Source organism: Podarcis raffonei, chromosome 13 (assembly GCF_027172205.1).
Source record: "Podarcis raffonei isolate rPodRaf1 chromosome 13, rPodRaf1.pri, whole genome shotgun sequence".
NCBI classification, from domain to species: Eukaryota; Metazoa; Chordata; class Lepidosauria; order Squamata; family Lacertidae; genus Podarcis; species Podarcis raffonei.
This window is the reverse complement of record NC_070614.1, coordinates 21,605,628-21,627,441: the sequence shown is the minus strand read 5'-3', so window position 1 is coordinate 21,627,441 and position 21,814 is coordinate 21,605,628. Positions and strand designations below refer to the sequence as shown.

General features: G+C 46.2%; 1 protein-coding gene across 3 annotated transcripts in view; it reads left to right on the top strand.

Annotated features, from left to right (window-relative positions):
• Window positions 1-17,833, top strand: part of IGF2BP1 (insulin like growth factor 2 mRNA binding protein 1) — a 61,913-nt gene extending 44,080 nt beyond the window's left edge. For 2 of the 3 annotated variants that reach the window (XM_053363429.1, XM_053363431.1), the window contains exons 5-15: window positions 248-311; window positions 2,812-3,093; window positions 4,334-4,468; window positions 5,119-5,241; window positions 5,764-5,899; window positions 9,633-9,755; window positions 10,013-10,129; window positions 11,246-11,320; window positions 13,349-13,480; window positions 14,638-14,751; window positions 17,454-17,833. In XM_053363429.1, coding sequence (XP_053219404.1) covers window positions 248-311; window positions 2,812-3,093; window positions 4,334-4,468; window positions 5,119-5,241; window positions 5,764-5,899; window positions 9,633-9,755; window positions 10,013-10,129; window positions 11,246-11,320; window positions 13,349-13,480; window positions 14,638-14,751; window positions 17,454-17,546 — 1,394 coding nt within the window. In that variant the 3' untranslated portion in view covers window positions 17,547-17,833. The remainder of the gene's footprint in view (window positions 1-247; window positions 312-2,811; window positions 3,094-4,333; window positions 4,469-5,118; window positions 5,242-5,763; window positions 5,900-9,632; window positions 9,756-10,012; window positions 10,130-11,245; window positions 11,321-13,348; window positions 13,481-14,637; window positions 14,752-17,453) is intronic. The other variant, XM_053363430.1, reaches the window with a different exon arrangement.
• Window positions 17,834-21,814: the final 3,981 nt, after the last annotated feature.

Below are 21,814 nucleotides of genomic sequence, written 5' to 3'. Positions count from 1 at the left end.
TGGAAATGGCAGGGTTCAGTGTGGGTCCTTCTGATCCCAAGGCTGTCAGCAGCTGCCTGGTCATCCTGACACCACCCCTGTGGCCCAATCTGCTGGGAACTGTGAAAAAACAAACGTCTTTAAGCTCCAGCCCTTGCTTTCTCTCATGGGTGGTGAGGGTTGAGCTTGTTTAATACAGAGTTATTTTGATCGATGATATGGGTGCCTGCTTTAGCTAACCGAGATTTCTTCTTCCTCCTCGTGCAAGTCAATACGGACAGTGAGACGGCGGTTGTCAACGTCACCTACTCCAACCGGGAACAGACCAGACAGTGAGTTTTTAAAGTACCTTATTGGCTTGTAATTGTTATCTGACTTGGTCCTTGGGTGTGTTCCCAATTCTGCGCAGGGCTTCAGATTCTGTGGCTGGCAAAAAACAAACAAACCCCAAACGCATTTGCTGCTGCCTGCCTCCTTAATTTATTTCTGTTGCAAAATCTGTGACTTGTTTATTACAGTGGTACCTCGGTTTACGAACTTAATCTGTTCAGGAACTCCGTTCTTAAACCGAAACTGTTCTTAAACCAAGGCACGCTTTCCCTAATGAGGCCTCCCGCCGCCAGTGCCCTTCCACTGATTGGATTCCGTTCTTAGATCGAGGTAAAGTTCGCAAACTGCTTATGGTTTTGCGGAGTTTGTAAACTGAATCGTTCGTAAACAGGGCTGTTCTTAAAGCGAGGTACCACTGTATTTATTTAAGTGCATTTATATGTCTCATCCCCCCCACCCAAAAGTGATATCAAAGCAATGCTCGGACTGTAACACAGTTGATTAACATTTTCTTCCTCTTCTGGGGACCACATTCTCAGGGGTTGTGTGACAGTGGTGACTTAGTCTCCCAAATAGAGGCAAACAACCCTCTCCTCAATTGATTTGTGCATGTCAGCTAAGGAGGTGATCTATCTGATGACTGGAGAGGGGAGGGAGTGGTTCGCCTCCCCATGAGAATACTGGGCTGGACAGGGAGGTTTAAAGCTTTGTTCCCACCTCAGCAATGGTTGGCTTTCTGCAGAAGAACACCACAGGGAAGTTATTTGGGTGACTATGACTGGGCTTGTAAAAAGCGATTGAGCAAAAACACGGCAGTTCATCACCAAACTCTGAGCACAGAAGTATCTCAAAAGCAACAAAAAGGGTTCCTGACTGGACACCCCTTTCCCCCTGCCATGATGCAATGTGTAGAAATAGCAGGGGTTGCAGCAGCATTGAAAGAAAAGAGAATTGCAGTATTGGATTTAAAGGTAGCAGCAGCAGCCGCCACCATGTGTTGGGATGCTGGGATGTGTTACCAGGTTGTCCCATAATGTGGCCTTGTTAATGGTAACACCCCCATCTATAGGTGGCTGTGTGGAACTGCAGCCCATTGCTAAAATGATACTCTGGCCTTGCTTTCTTAAGGCATGTTGTAATCCTAGATCTCTGATGAGTTTACCTCAAATACAGTGGTACCTCGTGTTACATACGCTTCAGGTTACAGACCTTCTGGTTACAGACTCCGCTAACCCGGAAGTAGTACCTCAGGTTAAGAACTTTGCTTCAGGATGAGAACAGAAATCGTGCTCTGGCGGCGCAGCGGCAGCAGGAGGCCCCATTAGCTAAAGTGGTGCTTCAGGTTAAGAACGGACCTCTGGAACGAATTAAGTACTTAACCTGAGGTACCACTGTAAATAAATAAAGAAGCTTGTTTGTTTGTTTGTGGTAAACTCCTTAGAGATCTAGGATTACAACATGCCTTAAGAAAGCAAGGCCAGAGAATGAGTGTGTGTGTGTGTGTTTATACATATACAGTATGTATATGTATATGTATACATACATACATACACACACACACCGTATGTTTCCGTGTATAAGACTAGGTTTTTTCCCTTAAAAATAATGTCAAAAATTAGGGGGCGTCTTATACATGGGGCCATCTCCCCCCATTTTCTTAAATCTGTGTCCCCAAAAATAGGGGGTGTCTTATACATACAATAGACGAAAAAAATACGTGTGTGTGTGTGTATTCCTTCATTCATTCTCCACCTCCAACCGTTTCATCACATTTAGTTTAAGGTGAAATGTACATCTTGACAAAATCTTAACGTGTAGCGATAAAAAATGTCAGGGTATGAAGTGATTTTTTTAAAAAGGCCATTACTGATGGCTATTTCAAATTAATGGTGGTGGAGGGGAGAGAACTGCCCGTATATCAGCTTCCTTTCCCTTTGTCAGAAGTGAATAAGGAGAAGGGAAGAGCAAATAAATAAATAAATAAAAATCATTGGAAATGAGAAGCAAGCAGCTGTGGCAATCGGAAGAGGGAAGAGGGCTTGTGGGTTTCAAAAGGGGGTGGGGGCAGATGCATGAGGAACCTTCCGGCTTTTCAAAATGGCCTTGTTGCTATATGTTCTTGGCTGCTTTATATATCGGCCTTGCCATGACTCCACCCCTTTTTATTTACTATAATAATACAGCATGTGGTGCATCTCATAGTGAAGCCTCTGGTGTCTGAATTGGCAGAGCTGGTGCGGTGGTGGCATGGAACAGAGAGTAGTTTGAAGTCCAGCTTCTGTGAGGGAAGGAAAAGTTGTCAGCTAGTTGGGGATTAAAACCTCAGGACAAGCTGAGGAGTGGTCCTGGCCAAAATTGCACACAGTAGTACTAGGCCTCGATTTCACATGCAGATTTTAACTAACCAGACAGTTCTTTTGAATGCAGATGTGCTGATTTTAGTTTTAAGTGGAGTTAATTGAGCGGCTTCTCTCTCTGTGTATCTGTCCGTCTTGTCTTCAGAGCCATTATGAAACTAAACGGCCACCAACTGGAAAACCACACACTGAAGGTCTCCTACATCCCCGATGAACAAACTGTACAGGGTGCAGAGAACGGGCGCCGAGGGGGCTTTGGATCGCGGGGCGCCCCGAGGCAAGGTTCACCCGTGGCTTCAGGAGCACCCGTGAAACAGCAGCCGGTAGACATTCCCCTCCGCCTTCTCGTTCCCACCCAGTATGTGGGAGCCATCATTGGCAAAGAAGGTGCCACCATCCGCAACATCACCAAGCAGACGCAGTCCAAGTAAGGCCCTGCTAGCTTAGCAAGTGTTTCCATAGCAACCCTGCTTGCTTACTGCTACACCTTTGCACTGATTCGCTGGCAAGAGTGTGCTAGGTGCTGCATGGGACACAAGGCCGGCCCTATTGTTGGGCAGAGTGAGATGTCTGCCTCAGACGCTGGGGGGTGAGGTGCTGGAAGGCACAGTGGTGTGTGTGCCAGGCAAGCTGCGTCGCATCCCTTCGGATGTCCTGCAGGGCTTAGGCAGAGTGGAAGGCCCTGTCCTGTTGACGCTGTTGAAGCCCAGTTGGTCTATGGGAGGCGCCATCTTGTCCTTCTCCCTAGGCAAATAAAGCGACTTGGAGTATGCTCTGGTGGAAACTTAGCCCAGAAGGATTTAAGCTGTTAAGACTGGAGGGTCAGAGGCCTGGGGGTTGGGATTCAGAGAACAAAAGTGTCCCTGCTCTTGGGCCTAGAAGGCACCCCAGGCTGAAGATGTGGGTGCTGTTAAGGGTGGCACATTGGAAAATTTATTTATTTACAAGAGTGTGTGTGTGTCTTTATATAATATATACGTGTGGGGTGTGTGTGTGCGTGTGTGCGCACACACGTGCACACATTCTTGACCTGCTACAGGGTAGTTTCAGTGATGGTCCCCCGTTTGTGGAGTGCCATACCCTGTGAGGTACAAATGTTCCCCTTGTTATTACCTGGCTCATGGAGACCCAACCCACTGGGAAATGATATATTATTTCGTTTTTTGTGCTACCCTTTCTCTAAGAAAACAATTCCCTCTTTCCCTTTCCCCTCACTGCAGCCCCATGACATAGCTTAAGATGAGAGACAGGGACTAGCCCAGGAACTAACCCAGTGAGCTTGATGACTGTGGAGGAGTTTTAACGCAGGCCACCTCAGTCCCAGTCCCAAAGCTCCATTGTTCATTGCTCAAGATTCAAAATTACTTCTACTGCGGAAATGTTCCTTTACTGGATGTCTAAGAAGGCCTACAAACAGCCTTGTTCTTGCCCGGGGAGTTTTACAGATCTTCCTGAGGTTGACAAGATGGATATGGAAGGGGGAAAGAGAAGGATTGTAAGATTTGTAGTGAAGATGGGGAGGCTGGGCAGCGGCAGAGGAACAGCCAAGGGGAGTCAAGTTTCTGAAGCGTCTGTAGGGTGGACTTTGGATTTCTGGTTCTTCAGGCACATGCTGTGATCCGAGTTTTGCTACTCAAACAGCTGGCTCTTCTCTCCCTTCCCTGCAGAATCGATGTGCACCGGAAGGAAAACGCCGGGGCAGCAGAGAAAGCGATCAGTATCCATTCGACCCCAGAGGGCTGTTCTGCCGCTTGCAAGATGATTTTGGAAATCATGCAGAAGGAGGCAAAAGACACCAAGACGTAAGGCTGTGGGCTATCGTTGGCGCAAAGTGTGGCGTTGGCTTATTGGATAGTTGTTCATTTCCTTGACATCTGATGGGAGGGCGTTCCACAGGGTGGCCGCCACTACCGAGAAGGCCCTCTGCCTGGTTCCCTGTAACCTCACTTCTCGCAGTGAGGCAACCACCAGAAGGCCCTTGGAGCTGGACCTCAGTGTCTGGGCTGAGTGATGGGGGTGGAGACACTCCTTCAGGTATACAGGGCCGAGGCCGTTTAGGGCTTTAAAGGTCAGCACAAACAATTTGAATTGTGCTTGGAAACATACTGGGAGCCAATGTAGGTCTTTCAGGACCGGTGTTATATGGTTTCGGCAGCCACTCCCAGTCACCAGTCTAGCTGCCGCATTCTGGATTAGTTGTAGTTTCCGGGTTACTTTCAAAGGTAGCCCCACGCAGAGCGCATTGCAGTAGTTCATGCAGGAGATAACTAGAGCATGCACTACTCTGGCGAGACAGTCCACCTACAGCTTCCAGAAGAGGCCTGTCTATTCAGGGTTTGGTGTCCCAAAGTGTAAGAGGTGGCCTGGAATTGACCTCAGGAGCATGTCAGAATGTGGGAGTCCAACCCTCTGATTTCACCCCTTCCCCCCCAACTTCTCCCCCCTCGTGCAGGGCTGATGAAGTGCCCCTGAAAATCCTAGCCCATAACAACTTTGTGGGACGGCTGATTGGCAAAGAAGGCCGCAACTTGAAGAAGGTGGAGCAGGACACAGAGACAAAGATCACCATCTCTTCGTAAGGCTTTCTTCTCCATTCTATCCCCTCACCCCCTTTCGTTTTGACCCCCTTTTTATATATAAAAAAAGTATTGTATTCAAATTAGGCTGTGTTCACACTAGGGCGCTATGGAGTGTTGAATCTGTGTTTCCCTTCATCCACACAGGAGCACTTTCTATTTTATGCCTTCATAATCTACCTCAGGAGTTTCCCGCCAATACTATTGGGTAAAGGGTATATTTGTACCGTGTGTTGTTGTCCTCTCCCCTCAGTTAGTTACTTCCCTGCCCATCATAAGTCCTAGAAACCTGAGGCTCATTGTGGGCATGTCCACAGACGTTTAGTTACCTGTGTGCACTCACTTTTAAAATAAATAAATAAATAAATTTTGGGGTGTGTTTTTTTTTAAAGACGTATTTTTCACTGTACCAGATTTGCACAAAACAGCAGTCAAAAATGAAATGAGATTATGCATGTTGCTCCAAGTTGGGCAAGGATTTGGGGACACTTGCATGAAAGGCTGCTTCCTTTCCTCCCCAGGCTGCAGGATTTGACCCTGTACAACCCTGAAAGGACCATCACTGTGAAAGGCTCCATTGAGAACTGCTGCAAAGCAGAGCAAGAGATCATGAAGAAAGTGAGAGAAGCCTATGAGAACGATGTGGCGGCTATGAGTGTGAGTCTGCTTATGTTGCACTTTCTCTGGGCATTCAGAAGCTCTAAAGACAGTCCATCTAGAGCTACTGCTATCTGTCTTGGAATCACTGGCTTTCCATCAAAAGGCTCCGAAATCCATCCAGCTGCTTTGTATGAATACGTTATCCTTCAAAAGCCATTACCTAGTTGGTTGTGGACTTGGGAATCTTAATTCTTAGGCCAGGCATCACCAACCTTCAGCCCTCCAGATATTTTGGACTACAGTTCCCATCATCCCTGACCACTGGTCCTGTTAGCTAGGGATCATGGGAGTTGTAGGCCAAAACATCTGGAGGGCCTCAGGTTGGGGATGCCTGTCTTAGGCATTGGGTTCTGCATTGTTACTTTGAATAGCATTGGTTTCTCCCTGCCATACTTTCTTTTCCTTTTATAGGTTATAATGGTATGACAAATAAAGTAGGGTGCAGATGGGCAGGTGGGATGATAGAAATTCTTGTGGACTAGAAACTTTTGCTAACTTGGTTGCAACATCATAATAAGTTAAGTGGTGAAAAGAGAGGCTGTTAAATGACAGGTGGAATAACTTTTAAGAAGAAATATGTGCATTTCTCTTGATTTGAAGCAGAGGCCCTGAAACAGAGAAGGTTGGTCGTAAATGAACCCACCATAATTATAATGTATTTATTATTTATACCCCGCCCATCTAGCTGGGTTTCCCCAGCCACTCTATGAGCGGCTCCCAACAGAATTAAAAGCACAATAAAGCATCAGTCATTAAAAACTTCCCTAAACAGGGTTGCCTTCAGATGTCTTCTAAAAGTCAGATAGTTGTTTATTTCCCTGACATCTGACGGAAGGGCGTTCTACAGGGTGGGCACCACTGCCGAGAAGGCCCTGGTAGTAGTAGTAGTAGTAGCAGCAACAATATTTAATATTGACATTGGGCTTTTTGAATGTTCAGATTGCAGTAATCTTTACAATAATCGGTAGGCATTGTTATTCTCTATAGTAGATGGAGACTGAGAAAGACTTAATTCTGATGTATTGGTTGCATATGGGCAATCAGTCTCTGGCTTAATGAACACAGGCAATGGGATATTAATGCACAGTGTACAAATAATGGGCAGCCCTTTTGATTCTCCCTTGGTGCAAGTGAACAAAAAAGCCAGGAAGCCGCAGTTAACCGCAGCTTCCTGTTAACACGCAAAGCGGGAGCTATGGTTAATAGCTTCCAAACAAGCCAGGATTCATAAGTCAACCTTATGCTGTGTTTTAAAGCTGGCTTCTGATCCTGGCTTGCTTGGAAGCCATGAGCCACAGTTCCCAATTAGAAGGTAACAGGAAGCCGTGGTTGATTGCAACTTCCTGTCTTCTCCTGCACCCATGTGAAGGCAGGAGGAAAGCCGCAGCAAAGGGGTTATGTGCAAGTGTGCACGACCTGTATTATTAAGCTAGAACATGAATATCTGCACCAGGCCAATGTCATACCATGGTTTGGCAAACAGTAGCATCTCTGTGGGTTTCTGGGCTCCCACTTCTTCCATCTTGCACCTGGGCTGCCTCCTCTCTGGTTTTTGCTAGCCATTGTTGTTGTTTAGTCGTTTAGTCGTGTCCGCCTCTTCGTGACCCCATGGACCAGAGCACGCCAGGCCCTCCTGTCTTCCACTGCCTCCCGCAGTTTGGTTAGACTCATGTTTGTAGCTTCGAGAACACCATCCAACCATCTCGTCCTCTGCCGTCCCCTTCTCCTTGTGCCCTCAATCTTTCCCAACATCAGGGTCTTTTCCAGGGAGTCTCTTCTCTTCTCATGAGGTGGCCTAAGTATTGGAGCCTCAGCTTCACCACCTGTCCTTCCAGTGAGCACTCAGGGCTGATTTCCTTCAGAATGGAGAGGTTTGATCTTCTTGCAGTCCATGGGACTCTCAAGAGTCTCCTCCAGCACCATAATTCAAAACCATCAATTCTTCGGCGATCGGCCTTCTTTACAGTCCAGCTCTCACTTCCATACATCACTACTGGGAAAACCATGGCTTTAACTATACAGACCTTTGTTGGCAAGGTGATGACTCTGCTTTGCTAGCCATAGTATGCAGTGAAACCTGAATTTTCAATCTCAGGTTAGTCCCTTACCTCCAGACCTCCAGAGTGCAAATGGCTGTTCCAAGATTCACACCCACCATAGCTTGACGCTGACTGTAGTTAGCAAGAAGCAGGAAGTGGAGGAGGGGTATGTGGCGTTTGCCTCCTAGGTGGGTCATAAGGAAAGGGTTAAAAATGAATGTGATGTGATTGGCCAGTGGAAACTGATAGGAGGAGTTAGAGTGAGAGTCAGAGTGGTGTGAAAGTCAGTTGAGAGTTGGGAGTTGAAGAAGACGGAGGTTAAGTTTGTGGGTTGTTTGAGTTGTGTGGTGAGGGAGTGAGAGGAATTGTTAGGTGGAGTCAGATAGATAGTTGGAATAATCAGTTTAAAGTTGTTAGGAACGTATAGGACAGTTAAGGAATTAAGAATAAGAATCTGCCAAGAAAAATTAACTGAAACCATAAGCTTGTTCCTGCCTATAAAATAAACTTGATTATTTGTTAATGTTAACAACTGTCTGGACTCCGTGTGTACCCGTGAGGAGAAACAGGTTGGTGGCAGCGAAGAAAGCAATCACAGTGGTGGTACAGGGTCAGTAGACCGTCAAACGTCCAGGGGCCCTGTGTGATCACCACAGGGACCTATGCATGTGAATGGAGAAAGGAGGTTGTCCGAGGCCCACAAGTCTGCAGTGTTGCCCTCGATTGCCAAATTCTGTGAGTTGCACCACGGTGGCTTGCCTAAAGCCACCTGGGGAATTCCAAGAGTGACGTGAGCTTGCTTCCGAGTTCTCCGCTCCCACTTCATAGCTTGTGCTGCACTGTGCTTCATAAATGTGTCGGGTTCACTGCTTTGGGGTTGCGGAACAGTTTCTCTTTGTTTACCTTGAGCAGCTGATCGGTGCACAGAAACCTGGATGCATAATGGAAAGTGGCAATGTGCTAAAGTGTGTTTCGGTCCCCTGATTACTCTATGGATGCCACCTGGGCCCATACTTGTTTCCATGGGTGCAGAAGATTATTATACAGAGCCTTTGGCTGCTTTCTTGACTGTCTAAATCAGGACAAATTGATTGAACCAGTTTGCAGAAAGTAAGGCAAAACTGCTACACTGCGAGAGGTGTTTCAGTGCTGTCAGGGAACTGCCATCGGCTCAGGGGCGAGAGGGGAAAAGCCGGATGGATTACAGAGAGCCCCCAAAGATTGTGGGAAGCAGCACTTCCTCAGCGGAGGAAGGAAGCCACGCCTCTAGTGGAGAGGAGATGCAGGGCTCGGAGGAGGCAAGGCGGTGCCAGGACACCTTGCCGGAGCAAAGTGGGGAGGAGGGAGGTCCTCTTTAGCCCAAGCCGTCCTTGCGCAATAGGCTTCCGCGCAGAGAGGGGAGGCGCAGACTGGGGGTCAAGAAACTACTCTGCTGGGGAAGATTTAAGCACCGCCCACTCTCAGATTCTGCCAGTGAATGAGCAAGACACGGAATAGAGGCGCTCTGCATTCTAAAGGTTTTTACCACCAATAAGAAAGCTTTAGAACAGACTATTGAGGCATATTGCCTGATTGCTCTCGAGCAACCAACCAATACCTCTAACAAGTGCTGACAGCGAATTCACAGTAAAAAGGTAGAAATGAATATTTTGCTTGCCATATTACATTTTCTCGCTCTCTTTTTCTTTTAGCTACAGTCGCACCTGATACCTGGGCTGAACCTAGCTGCTGTTGGCCTCTTTCCTGCCTCTTCCAATGCGGTGCCTCCTCCCCCAAGTAGTGTCTCTGGAGCAGCCCCATACAGCTCTTTTTTGGTAAGCTTGAGCTCCACCTGCAGAAAACATGCACTAGCATAGAGCTTTCCTTTTCCTGTAGCGTGTGTGTGAGCTTCAGACAAAATCACATGCAAGTTCTGCCAAAACAAACAAGCCCATGCACCAAACATTCTGTGACATCATAGCAAATCAGCCAATGGTGGGTGCATGACAGACAACAGTTTCAAACCTAGTAGTTTGGGATATCCCATTTGACTGATACTGACTGGTGACCACAGAAACTTTTATCTCGGCAGCCTCCTGAGCAAGAGACAGTGCACGTCTTCATTCCTGCCCAGGCTGTGGGTGCGATCATTGGCAAGAAGGGACAGCACATCAAACAGCTCTCCAGATTCGCAAGTGCCTCCATCAAGGTGCCCGTTCCATTCTGTTTAATCTCTATTGTTGATTGATGCAAGCCATGATGGTGCTAGAAAACAAAGTAGGCATCCCGGGGTCCCATTTGAACTTCAGGGGAGTTGTGGAAGAACAACCTGGAATCAGAGAGTTGTAGAGTCCAACCCCTTGCAATTCAGGAAAACGCAGCTGTCCCATACAGGGATCGAACCTGCAACCTTGGGATTATCAGCACCATGCTCTTACCAACTGAGCTATCCAAGCTGATCTACATCATTTGGTTCATGGGGGAGCTTCCCAGTGGGTTATGCCACTACACTTGTGTTGATGCAACTTAGCGGCACTTTCTGTTCTGCTTGCTATGCTAGAGAGTTTGGGTTCTTAAAATGTGTGGCAAATCTTTTTTACAAAGGCACAGCCAATTTGCCAAGAGTGATGCAAAATTCCTTTTATTTCTTCCCACCCCCGTGTTAGCGAAGTCAGGTAAATAACACAGAGAGAGCCCAGAGAGAAAAGAAATCCCGAAGAAACTGAATGGAAACAGTGTATAATTTAATAAGAAAGGAACAGAGAGGTTTTGTCCATCTTGGTTCAGGCCTTGTGCATGGCAGGTACCTGCCCACTGCCTGCCTGCTTAAAGGAGAATCATGGGGCTACCTCAAAGAGCCCTTTTGCAAAGTGCTTTAAGACAGCCTGCCTACTTGTCAGGTTTGGCATGTGAGGCCAATACTGAGAAGGATCTGGCTCTGAGCCAAAAGTATTCCTCACTCCTGGTCCACATGGACTGTCAGCTGTTTTCTAGGTTGGAGAGGCTTTTTCTTGTCCTACCTGGAGATGCCAGGAATATGATCGGGACCTTCTTTCTGCAACCAAAGCATGCACTCCACCAGTGAGCTGTCGCCCTTCCCTAATTGATTTCTGCAGCTGTCTTGCCCTGGGCTCCTTTAGAGGAAGGTGTAGGGTATGCCATCTAATAAATAACAATCACAATAATTGCCATCAGGAATGGATGGATCATCTTTTGGCTCAGTTCAGTCTGAACTCAGTATCTTGGGAGTAGAGGGATGGAGAATAAATCCCAGGCTTTGCTGATAAATGGCTCTCCCTTCTGTTCTTCCTCTTGTGTCCTTCAGATTGCTCCTCCAGAGACGCCAGATTCCAAAGTGCGAATGGTGATAATCACTGGACCACCGGAAGCCCAATTCAAGGTTTCTTTCCTTCCTTCTTACAGATCAGTGGCCACAGGGGGACTTAAACATGATTACAAGCATCATCTTCATTATTTACTGAGTGCTGTTACTCAGGCCCTGTTACAGGCTTCAAATAGGCACCCAGTTGGCCACTGTGAGATCAGTTTGCAGAACCAGATGTTACCGTTACTGGTTTTTTATCATTATTTAATCACCACTATTGTGTCACAATAGTGATGTGAAGGGATACGGGTGGCGCTGTGGGTTAAACTACAGAGCCTAGGACTTGCCGATCGGAAGGTCGGCGGTTCGAATCACCGCGACGGGGTGAGCTCCCGTTGCTCGGTCCCTGCTCCTGCCAACCTAGCAGTTCGAAAGCGCGTCAAAGTGCAAGTAGATAAATAGATACCGCTCCAGCGGGAAGGTAAACGGCATTTCTGTGTGCTGCTCTGGATCGCCAGAAGTGGCTTAGTCATGCTGGGCACATGACCCGGAAGCTGTACGCCGGCTCCCTCGGCCAATAAAGCAAGATGAGCACCGCAACCCCAGAGTTGGTCACAACTGGAGCTAATGGTCAGGGGCCCCTTTACCTTTATTGTGTCACAATCCATATGCACAATGATTTACAGAGTAACACAAGCAGAGAGAGAGAAAGAGGGAGAAGTCTCTGCCCTCAGGAGATTATCGTTCACATTTCAATAATAAGAGAGGCAACAGTCAGAAGAATGGACTGTATTTTTTGGCAAAGCGTGTTTAAGGAGATAACAGAAATCACTGGGTTAAAGCTCACCAAAAGTCCAGAGGTAGCATTGTTATCAATTTATGATGGGGTGGAAGATTTGCAGGCTACGAAGGACTTGTTCACAAATTTATTGACAGCTGCACGAATTATGATAGCTAGGGAGTGGAAGGGGCAAGCAGAATATAAAATGGAAGAATGGTACAAAGAGATGTGGGATATAGCTATTAATGATAAATTAACATGTGCCATTAAGGTAAGGCGGGGAATACGCAGGAGAAATTATTTTGAGGAGATATGGAGGGTGTTTGTAGAATTTGTGCTGTTAAAACAGAAAGGGGTCAAACCATCGCAAGAGGTGTTGAAATTTTGGGAGGCTGGATAGTTACAATGGAATAGTCTCGGTGGTGGGATACACATTTTTATTCTTATTTATTTATGATTATTACTTTGTCAAAATAAATTAAGAATAAGAATAGACTGTTTAAAAGCGCCTTGGGGTTTTTTTTGTCATGGAGCTCTCAGTGAGCAACAAGACAGCAACTAACTCAACGAAGGTGTTGCTGACACTAAGCTCTAGGCGTGCCCCTCCCCTCTAGCCTCTCACTCTGGATCTCTCCCAAGCAGATGAAGGCTGTGTTGAAGCTGTGGGCTCCTTCTTTGGTCCTGTCTGGCCTGTTGCTCAGCAATGTGCAGGACCCTCCTCAAGCGGGAAGGAGAGTCAGCAGGAATGGGACTGTCTTAGTCACAGTCCTGGAGGGCTCGCCTTCTCCTGACCCTTCCTTGATCACACAAGTCTCCCGTTTCTATCAGCTCCCAGCTTGTCCCATCTGCTGACTGCTCCTCAGTGTCCCACCATCAGGCTTCACACTCTAAGGTGTCATCTTCGGTGCCCTCCCTGGGGGGCTGGCAGCTCCCCCCACTCCTCCCCATCCAGCCTGTCCCTGACAGTTTTAAAATACAGCCGTACCTTGGTTTTTGAACAGCTTAGTTCTCAAAACATTTTGGCTCCCGAACGCCACAAACTCGGAAGTCAGTATTCTGGTTTGCAAACTATTTTTGGAAGCCGAACGTTCTCCGCAGGCTCCGATTGGCTGCAGGAGCTTCCTGCAGCCGATCTGAAGCTGTGTTTTGGTTTCCGAACGTTTCGAAAGCTGAACGGACTTCCGGAACGGATTCCGTTTGACTTCCAAGGTACGACTGTATAACCAGCGCTGAATCTTTTAGGCTGGGACAAGGCCAGGGGTGTCCCCGGAACTGGTCGATTAATATCCTCCCGGTCTCTTCATTTCCTCCCCACCCTTCAGGCTCAAGGGCGGATTTATGGCAAACTTAAAGAGGAAAACTTTTTTGGCCCCAAAGAAGAAGTGAAGCTAGAGACGCACATCCGAGTCCCCGCTTCGGCCGCAGGGAGAGTCATTGGCAAAGGAGGCAAAACGGTAAGTGAATGGTCGGGTCTGCCAAGGCCTGCTTTGGGGTCAGGCCACTGGCCCTGCCATGACCCAAGATGGAGTATGGAGTGTGTCTCACAATGATTGTGTTTGATTATTATTGGTTATTACTTATTGAGAGCCTGCAAGCGTGCTAGAAGTTAAAGCTGGGGCATGGTTCACACTTTGACACCTGCCAAGTGTTCAGAAGAGGCTGAATCCTAACAGAGCCAGACCATAGTTTCTCCCCCCCCCAATTCATATTTTCTTCTCTATTAACATATATAACATACATAATCCATTCACACTTCTATCCAATTTCATTTCACTAATACAATAGTTCACTTCCCCCTACCTCTTTACAGCTTCATCATCTCTCTTTAATTCCTTATCTTTGTACTGTGTTCTAGCAAACTTTCATCCTTCTCTTTATATAATATCTTTCCTCTGCTGTGTTTGTGTGAAATTTACTCTAGGCACATCCAAGTATTACTTTGGGAATCATACTTAATTTTTAAAACAATCCCATTCTTTCTCGATTTTTATGTTTGAGTGATTTCTTATTGCTTCTGTCAGAAACAGAATGACAGACCATAGTTTCTTATGATACCGGAATCAACACTGTCTTGACAAAAGGGGGCATGCAAGTAACTAGCAAGGAATGATTTGAAGTCATGCCTGGAAGTGTTTTGCCAGCAGTGGTCTGGGCATACCGTAACAGTTTGTGGTGTTACATTTGCGCTGACAAAACCGTTGTTTGGGGTGATGCTGTGCCCTCATAGGGTACTGTTTAGAACAGCGTCCAGAAATATTAGGGGAGAAGGAGGAAGAAACCTCTAAAACCATAATTTGCACGTCTGAAACACAAACCATGAAGTTTTAACTATGGTTAGTGCAAAGCGTGGTTACTGTTGAACCCAGTCTTATTTTTAAGAGTCTGTAGGAGTAAGTGGAAGGGACTGATAGGGTTTAAGTTACAGAATACAGAATAAGATGGCTTAAGTTAATCTTGAGCGCAGGCAAGCTTGAAGTTCTCCTCTTAGCCTTATTAAAGTGGAGTGAAGCTGGACTGCAGGAGCAGCAGCAGTGCAGGAGAACTGAATTAGGGCTACTTCGTTTCATAAAATCAAAATGCAATTAAGCCTTACTGTCTTTCCACTCGACAGGTCAACGAGCTGCAGAACCTGACAGCAGCAGAAGTAGTTGTCCCGCGGGACCAAACTCCCGATGAGAACGAGCAAGTCATTGTCAAAATCATCGGACACTTCTACGCCAGCCAGGTAGGGGCCACAATAGACCATTCTCGCCATATTGGCGTGGGTGGAAGAGGTTAAATAAGAACTGGACTAAAGACTTCCCCCACCTGATAGTGTTGGACTCTTAAGTCACATCAACTCCAGCCTTCGTAGCCAATGGTGAGGGATGATGGGAATTTAAATCCCAACAAAATCTGGAGGGCACCAGTTTGGAAAAGGCTGGTTTAGTAGTATCAGAAGCACCCACTCTCAGGTTAAAAACACAGTTTGGTACACCCAGCAAGGACAAATTGTAGTTCATTTAATCTATAGTTCATTGACACAAGCAAAGATCAACCCTTGGTTTCTGAACCTGGCTTATTCCAATCACCATGGTTTAAACCAGGGGTTAGCAAACTTTTCCAGCAGTGGGCCGGTCCACTGCCCCTCAGACCTTGGTGGGGGGCAGACTATATTTTTTGGGGGGAAATGAACAAATTCCTATGCCCCACAAATAACCAAGAGATGCATTTTAAATAAAATCACACTTTCTGCTCATGTAAAAACACCAGGCAGGCCCCACAAATAACCCAGAGATGCATTTTAAATAAAAGCACACATTCTACTCATGTAAAAACATGCTGATTCCCGGACCGTTCCATGAGCCAGATTTAGAAGGCGATTGGGCTGGATCTGGCCCCCGGGCCATAGTTGCCTATCCATGGTTTAAACTAACAGCAGGAATCTGGTACATGCCAAGGAAGAGAGGAAGCGATTAAGCCTAAGACTGGAGTACTCTCTTTTCAAAGTGCTTAAATATTGTTTTGTGTTATGTTCAGGAAGCCTATGTGCAATTTAAATGGTCAGTGGGTTTTCTGTAAAGGAGCAGAAACTTAAGATTTCTTACGCTGACTGACAGCAGCCTCTCTGGGGGCTCAGACAAGGGGACATTCCTTGCCCAAACTCCAGATGTCAGGGATTGAACCTGGGATCTTGCTGGTTGCTCCAGCAAACCCAAACCAGAAAACCAAGAGCAAACCTTGGCTACAGACTGTAGTTTGTTGAGACGGAAATCAATTGCAAACCATGGTTTGGATGTGGTGGTAAGCCAGGGATCATGGTTTGATTCATCCCAGTGCAAATGAGCGTGGCAGGCACAATAAGCCATGGTTTGTTTATTTCTTGAGTGTAGTTATAATCCTCCCTTCACGCAAAGGCCCCAAGGTGGAAAATGCACACACATACAGTCAACCTCGGTTCCTGAACGCTTCCGTTATCATACGTTTCGGCTTCCGAATGCCGAAAATCTGGAAGTAACTGCTCTGGTTTTCGACTGATTTTTGGAAGCCGAACGTCCGACACAACTTCCATTTTGAGTTTCCCTATTGTATTGAGGCTTCCCTTTCAGTTTTTGGTTGTCAAATGTTTCGGAAGTTGAACAGTCTTCTGGAACGGATTACATTTGACAACTATGGAGATCTTGAAAGCGTGAGCCAGATTAGAAGGTGAGGGGGCATTCTTTTTTCTTTTCTTTAAATAAATGTAGATTCAGGTAGGTAGCCGTGTTGGTCTGACGCAGTCGAAATAATAATAAAAAAGTCCAGTAGCACCTTATACACCAACTAAGTTTGTTCTGGTATAAGCTTTGGTGTGCATGCACACTTCTTCAGATACCTTCTTCGTATCTGAAGAAGTGTGCAAGCACACAAAAGCTTATACCAGAACAAACTTAGTTGGTCTATAAGGGGCTACTGGACAATTTTTTATTTTTTTATTTTTATTTACATAAATGTGTTTTGGTATTAATTTTCAATAAAATCAATGGGAGCAGGCATTCACCAGACGTTTGGGACCCAAGTTGTTTGGGGCTATACACATAACATTGGGAAGGTGTTACCTCCTTCCTTCCTCAGATCTCACATTGATCAATTAGTTTGAACAAACAAAAGTGCCTTAATTTCGTATGAACAGGAGGGACAAGGAAGTGAGGGGGCTCTCTCTGCTCCCAACAGCTGCCTCAATCCAAGTTGGTTTTGTGGATTTTAGAGCTCGGTATTACAGTGGCATCTCTGGTTACGTACTTAATTCATTCTGGAGGTCCGTTCTTAACCTGAAACTGTTCTTAACCTGAAGCACCACTTTAGCTAATGGGGCCTGCACCTCCACTGCACAATTTCTGTTCTCATCCTGAAGCAAAGTTCTTAACCCGAGGTACTATTTCTGGGTTAGAGGAGTCTGTAACCTGAAGCGTATGTAACCCGAGGTACCACTGTACACAGCTCCCCAGCACCTCAAGATCCCACTTCCAGCCTGGAAGATTCAGGAACTCTTGACTCCTTCAGATACAGACATACCTTGAATCCAAAACACCTTGGTACTTGGATGTTTTGGCTCCCGAACGCTGCAAGCCTGGAAGTCAGTGTTACGGTTTGCGAGCATTCTTTCATTTCTGCGGCTTCCGATTGGCTGCAGAAGCTTCCTGCAGCCAATCGCAAGCCGCACTTTGGTTTCCAAACGTTTTGGAAGTCGAACGGACTTCCGGAACGGATTCCGTTCGACTTCCAAGGTACGACTGTACTTAATGGAGTTTGTCAGCCTCAGCCTGCACAGGTAATGGGAGTTGTGGTCCAGAACATCTGGCGGTCACCCAGTTGGGGAAGGTTGATCCACCATATCAGGCCAGTGCCATTGTTGTAAATCTCTTTGCCCTCTCTCTCAACCCCCTCCCCAAATCTTTTTCTTGCCAGATGGCACAACGCAAAATACGCGATATCCTCGCTCAGGTGAAACAACAGCATCAGAAGGGGCAGAACAGCCAGACGCAAACACGGAGGAAATAGGAAGTTTCTTTACCCCGGGTGTGTGAAAGAGAAAACAAAAGAGAGAGAGAGAGAGGAAGTGATGGACGAATGGACGACATTGACAACGGATGAAACAAAGCCAAGCCGAAAGAGTGATGAGCTGTTGATGCAGAACCCTAAGAGTGGCTGGGAATCAGTTTACCGTAGGAGGGCATTAGTAACTTTCTTGTAGATGGGTGACTTAATGTCTCACGAGCCAAAGGCAGTGTGCGATTGGCTCCTCGGTCATGCTGTGTGTATATATATAATATATATATGTGTGTGTATGTGTGTTTATTCCTCAGGCATGCAGCACGTATGTATGTAAGGATGTATGTATGTATGTGTATGTATATTTATATATACACACATAAATATGGAGCGGGGAGGGGAATTGGATCGGCCAATAGAAAAGAAAAATCCTAATCGGATCCCATAGTCTGTTGCAGTCCAGTAGCTTGAGGGGGCGGGAGCGTTCCCCCATGCAGTTTGCTGTGCTTTTTACCAAACGAAGGGCAGAGCAAAGGCATGTAAATCACACCCCCTCTCCCCCCAATCAAAAACACTTTTAGGGATTTATTTGGGAAACTTAATCTGCCCTCAGCATCCCCACGCTGAAAAACAAAACAAAAGCCACATTAGTTTTCCCAGTCAGCGGGAGAAGGAAAATGGAGTGGGACCAGATTCTCTAGGGTTATCCAACAAACCTTTCTACCTGTTTTTTGGATGACCCAAGTTCTGTTTGAGTTGGTGGTTGTGGAACTCTGTGAGGCCTGGTTGTCAGGGTTTCTTCTTGCTGCGGCCGTGTGCCCAAATAACCGGAGCTGCCGAGTGTTTTGACCCGGGAGAAGACGCTTCGGCTGACCTTGCCGCCATCAGGAAAGCAGCCCGACTCCAAAGTCGCCATGTTTTCCATCCCACAGCTTCACCTTGCTTGGTCATGGCAGCTTTCATCTCTAGGTTTCTGGTGGCACTCGGCTCCGTACCAGTTTCCACAACTGAAAATTGCTCTTCAGGCCCCACTTGTCAGGTTTTCCCTCACTTTGCTGCGGCCCCGAGTTAAGACTCCCAGCAGGCTTCTGCAACCTGGCGCCCCCTATGTGTTGTTTTTTGGACTACACTGCCCACAACCACTGACCTTTGGCCATGCTGGCTAGGGCTGATGGGAAATGGAAGTGAAAACGTCTGAAGGGGGGCACCATGTGGGGAAGGATGACTTGCAGGGTTGCACAAGTAGGCTGGGGGTTGTCTGGACCCATGCGCCCTCAGCTTGTGTATACCTGCCCTAAAAGTAAAACCAGCTCCCAACTTTTCATCCCAATGGCACACACATGTCGTTGAGAGGTTTCTTCAAAATATATTTTGAGCATAGAATTCTACCTACATATTAAGGTTTCCTCCACCACTTCTTTCTTAGAAATTGTCAACCGATGGGGAGGGTTTGGTTCTCCTTCAATTGGCTACCACATAATCCCAGTTGTCCTAAAAACAAAGAGACGTAGGGAGGGAAAACAAGGCAATAACCCTGTCTTTTCAGAAGTCTCCCCCCTAGAAACCACACAATGGCTTAATTCAAACATTGATACCAAACCATGGTTTATAGTAGCAATAACCATGGTTTATAGTAGCAATAAAGGAAAAGCCACACGATGGTTTGAGCTTCCTGACATAGAGTGAAATGGTGGTTTAGAGTTCCTTGTCTGTTTCCTGCTTCCATTTCTTCTGTGCCAGGACCTCCAGAGCTGGAGAAAGGGTTGTAGCTATGTTCCAGCAATTCAGATAAATTACAAAACATGATTTGTCAGGGCAGACAGTACAGTGGTACCTTGGTTTACAACCATAATCCGTTCCGGAGGTCCATTTGTAAACCAAAACAGGTTGTAACCCAAGGCGCGCTTAGGCCAATGGGGCCTCCAAAATTTTTTGTTCGTAATCCAAAAAAAAATGGGTTGTAATCCAAAAAAAGGTTGCAAACTGGGACACACACTTCCGAGTTTGATGTGTTTGTAATCCAAAACGTATGCAAACCGAGACATATGCAAACCAAGGTACCACTGTATATCAAACCAAAGTTGAGCTTCCTTAGACTACAACCCCTTAGTCGCTTACCTGGGAGTAAGCCCTATTAAACTCAGTGGGATTTCCTTCTGAGTAAACACATACAAGATTGTGCTGTTAACCATGTATTTGGTGTGGTATCTGAATTGAGCCAGCTTCCTTGAAAAGTCTCCCAATTTCCTTAATTAATTAAGGAAATAAGTGCATTCTTTCTCCCTCTCTCTCTCTCCCCCCTGACCCAACTGCCCTGGGTATTTTCATTTGTTAAGACAGGGAAAGTATTGAAATAATTAGAAAATCCAGCAATGGGGAAGCATGTCAAGATTTTAATCCACCAAAGTCAGCAAATACTTAATTAGGAGTCCTAGTGGAGTGAATTGCAAAACATTGCTGATAAAAGGCAGAAATCATGGGAATGTGTCCCAGAAAATTAGAATACTCATGAAATATCAAGTCACCAGATTTAAATATATCCAGTTCATTTTTTTTAAAGAAGAAGCTATGGCTTGAACCCAGAGAAGCTTCCTGCAATTGCAGAAGCATCTCTTGATCTGACTCACTCAGCTTTTTCCTTTTTTTAATTTTTTTGCGGGGGGCAGATTTTTTATAAGAAACACACAAACTTGGGGTTTTAGTGGTTTTGGTTTTTTTAAACGCACCATCTGATTCTTATAAAAATCCAAGGTTGCAAACCAAATTTTAGTCATGAAGAGCAGATATGGCTGAGCAAGTTTTTAATTTTTGCTGAAAACATATGAATTTTTTTTTAACCTAATGGTTAAGTAAGCTAAGGCTGCTTTGTCTCTTTATTTTTGTTTTTAAGAAAGGTTATTCTATACTCCGGTGCCACTCTCTTGAATTTGTGGGTGTAAATTTTGATGCTGCAGTCCAGACCCACATCAAACTAAAATGAAATAAAACCCCTTTCCTGTTTCAAACGCACAAAATCCCCGTAATTCCAAGGGACACTTCAGGGTTTATGCTTCTGCCTGCAGTTGACGTGCCTCTCACACTAGCCAGACACTCTCCAGAGAAAAATTGAGCATGCTTAAATCCTAATGAAATCACTGCAGCTTAAACCTATGCAGTGTTCTCTGGAATGTCCCTGCCTAGAGACTTTAAATGGATGTCAAGGTCTTTGCTAGGGAGCAAAGCCGACTGCAATCCCCTGGGGAATAGCCATCTGCTCCCAGGTTCTGTTGAACAGAAGCTATAGTTGCCCCACCCCCAGTCACCTCTGGCAAATTACCTCCTGCTCTAGGGTAGACCTGTAGCCAGCTGGTGGCTTGAATGCACAGAAGCAGCCTTGGGTGGAGTGGCGAGAGGGTGTATTCATGGACCTGTCCTTGCTTAGGGGACTTGTGCCCCGGGGGGCATAGTGGAGACAAGCGGAGGTCACACAGAGACCATGTTGGGAATTCCTGCTTCTGCCCTTGATGGCCCAAACCCCAAAAAGGTCTTTGTACAACGTAGCAATGCTACATCAATGGAGGGTTGTTGTTGTTTTTAAATACACACAGGTCCTTAGATTGCATGACACATGAGTCATATCCTGGCTTTAAAACCACACCCTTGGGGTTGGGGTGGAACAGAAGAAAAGAAATTGGTTGACATGTTGGCGAAAATTTCTCAGGCCAGAATCCCATGATTTCAGGCACCCACCCAGTCTATGAGAATTAGATCCCCAAATCTTCTTTGGTTAATTCCAGAACAGGTCAGGGTTTCAGAAGTTCCTCCCCATTGCAGTGTTGCGTTGCTTGGAGAGGTCTCGGCCGGGGAGCTCCACCTGTTGAGCGTCCATCTCTTATCACTTTTGGTATCACCTTGCCCTACTTTCAAGGAACCTCAGCGCTTAGTTATACCAAAAAGAAGGGAAAGATGTCTGCCCTGACCCAGAGAACCTGAAAGCCGAGTGTGTCAGGGCAAATGGCTTCCTCCTTGATCTTAACCCATATGTTTGAAATGGGTGACCCTGGGGACTTACACGGTGAAAACCTGTGCATGTCTACTCAGTGGTAAGCCCCATTTAGTTCAATGGGACTTGCTCCTAGGTGTGCATGTATAGGATAGCATTATCAAGGACCTTGAACCCCAGGATTAAATTACCATCCGCCCTAGGTACTGCTGTAGAAAACAAACCAATGTGTCTGAATCCCGCTCCCAGGGAAATTGAGGAGTCCAGTATGAACAAAAAAACGCATTATATTTGG